Source organism: Augochlora pura, unplaced genomic scaffold, assembly GCF_028453695.1.
Source record: "Augochlora pura isolate Apur16 unplaced genomic scaffold, APUR_v2.2.1 APUR_unplaced_2697, whole genome shotgun sequence".
Taxonomy (NCBI): domain Eukaryota; kingdom Metazoa; phylum Arthropoda; class Insecta; order Hymenoptera; family Halictidae; genus Augochlora; species Augochlora pura.
The window spans coordinates 1-2,845 of record NW_027582875.1 but is presented as its reverse complement, the minus strand read 5'-3'; the positions used below and the strand labels follow the sequence as shown (position 1 = coordinate 2,845).

Sequence of the window (2,845 nt, the reverse complement as noted above, 5' to 3'; positions counted from 1 at the left end):
AAATTCCAGAAAGAAACCCAACAAATCGCCAAAACGAAGATGACAACGAAACGACCGGAAACGCTGCAACCCCTATCGCCGTATAAACATCTTGATCGCATCTTGCGACCGCACTATCTGCTGGTTGTCCATCATCCCGACGTCAGTCGTAGAGTTGTGATCTCCACCCTTAGTATTTCCATACCGCAGTTCGAAAAGCAACGCGCTGACCTTATCCCGCTTTCGAAGGACGTTACTGTTAGAAGATACTTTAAAAGTATAGTTAAAAAGCCAGACTACGAAATGCAGCCGAGTATATTTCTCGGCACCGTTGAAGGTAACGTCCCCGTTGGCTCCAACTGCTCTAACAATCTAAGGAAATTAAAAAGTAAAAATATGGCTTGAATACTGTACAAGGTGATTTCGGTTGCGTCAAGTGGAAAGGATACGATTTCTCCACCGGCATGACCGTTAATACTGAAATCTGTGAATGGACTTGGTGCAAAAAGGTTCACGATGGTCCAATAACTTACGCAATCAGATCTAAAATCTTCAATGATTTAATAGCCACGATAGGCGGCAAAATATTTGCCATTTGGAAAGAAACCTTAGATACACCGTTGATATGGAAAAAGTCGACTGTTGGGTAATTAACTAATAAGTCAGTTAAAGCTCATTAGCTAAGCAGAATGCGCTAAATACACATAATTCTTATTTTTCAACCACCGATTTTCTTTTATGAACACCCCCACCCATCCTCAAATGGTCCTACTTGAGAGACAAATAATTCTTGTAGAAGATTATTTTGATCGGGTAACGAAAAAAAGTAGCAACGGAGATTTGATGTTTCTAAATTTTGCAATTTTGGGGGTTTCGATAAAACGAACCCTTTTTGAAAAATTTATTAACATTTGCAAAAATTACAGATGTCTGTAACTTTAAAACTCCGTTGGCGCCCTTTCCTATTATCTAAATGAGATATTCTTTCATAGGAATTATATCTTCATCAAATAAAATCAGTCTAAAGGTTGACGCTAAAAAAATTCGAAATATTTTTTAACAAGTATAAATAAAGATCACCTTACTATACATACAAATATGTTCGTGAATATAGATACACGGCTGTGTCTTGGGGACGTTCTCGTCCCACAGTTCTAATCCTGGCTCGAATAGATGGCAGCGTCGAGATTTGGGACTTTTTTGTAAAAAGTGAAGAGCCTTGCATTACACAGAGTTTGTCCGGTCGTATAATCACAGGGATATACATACACATGTTGGACTTGGACCCATTGTGCGTAGGATTTTGTGACTACAATGGCACCTTGAGAATGTTCCATCCTCCGACCACATATCTCAAATACGACGGAAGCAATGAACGATGGATGGCTAATTTTATAAAACAACAAATACTAAGGGTAATGATTTTAAGGGCGTGTTGGACAGTACATGCATGTACCAGCATAGTTAATTGTTGATCTGATCGTTTATACCCAGACAGAAAACTGCAAGAATTGGCGGAACTGGTGGAATGAGACGCACCGTGAGATCATCGAGGAGAAGCAGAGACTAATGGAGCGAATCACGCGGAAAAAGGAACTAGAACAGGAAAACAAAGCCGGGGACCAATTAACAGAGACAAATATGGCTACGGTGGAAATAACAAAGACCTCTGTACGCGATACTAATGAATATATATTGACGCATACTCACAATCAGTGAATAGTTAGACTTAATGATATTACTTAAAAAAAATTCTACACGTACGTATGTAGAAACCGTGGGAGATGATCGAAGAAGCGCGCGAGCGATGGAAACTGATGGAACTTAGACGAATGCAGCAAGTACTCCTGGAAAAGAAAGGTTTGAGAAAAGATGAACTGGAGAGACAACGCGAACCTATACTTAAGATGCGTGAAGAAACTAAAAGGAGAAGGGAGAAATTGAAAGAGAAGCTGGATTCGCAAGGCAAGATTTTTGAACACACCGTAAGCGTATTTTTTCCCGAACGTCCAACTGAGATAAAACCTGAGTCAGTGAGCTCGGTAGCATCGGCTATACCAAGGAAAACCCGCATCGATACAGCACTAGTGGATAAGATACTGCAAGGAGAAGTATTACAGGTGAATTAGCAACGAATGTACATTAGATCTGTGAGAAATACGATGTTCGATAACTGTTTTCAAGATTGATATCACTAATCGGTAGAAGGCTAACATAAGTTCTCGAGGTGCATATTTTTTCCTTATTCTTAGAAAATTGAAAATTAACAATTACAAGTTCTCCTGCCACGGCCATCGTTATTCCCAGCACGTTTGTATGCGTGATGATTGTTCACTACTAATCAAATTGAATACGTATCTCGGTTCGTTCCAAGGCTACCACTTATGTCGATCCAGATGAGCAGATCGTACAGCACTTCATGGAGACGCAGTCGAAGATGTTAACGTTCTTGCAACAAAATCTGTTGATTCATACATTCGATTGGCGGAAAACGCTGCGAGAAGGAAAGTCGAGGCGGGTTAACATGGACTACAAGCTAGAGCACGACACTTAAACGAAAAAGCGAAAATGCAGAAGAGATATAATGTTATTTTCAATCGAGAAGAAGCATCACCGATATCATCACCGACTCGACATTAGATGACAATTGAAAAATTACGAAAGGAAACAATCCCAGTTGTAATTGTCTCACTTTCAGATGCTGCCTGTCTAAATTGTCGTGTGGTCACAGAACATTGTCACCAATGTATGACTCTAAAGAGTACGTTCCTCCTACTTCGTATATACTTCAGTTTTTGCAACCTGCAAGTACCTTGAACAACTTGTCGAGGCTAACAAGGCAGCATACGACTCATAACACGGTCAC

The 2,845-nt window shown here is 40.0% G+C and overlaps 1 protein-coding gene across 1 annotated transcript; it reads left to right on the top strand.

The window, feature by feature from the left end:
• Positions 1–3: 3 nt before the first annotated feature.
• On the top strand, positions 4–2,760 carry LOC144477655 (uncharacterized; the record flags this gene model as incomplete). The annotated part of the gene is made up of 6 exons (XM_078195390.1): positions 4–316; positions 397–625; positions 1,094–1,394; positions 1,474–1,650; positions 1,752–2,099; positions 2,354–2,760. Coding segments are annotated over 6 exons (1,548 nt in total), but the record flags the coding sequence as incomplete, so codon positions are not given.
• Positions 2,761–2,845: the final 85 nt, after the last annotated feature.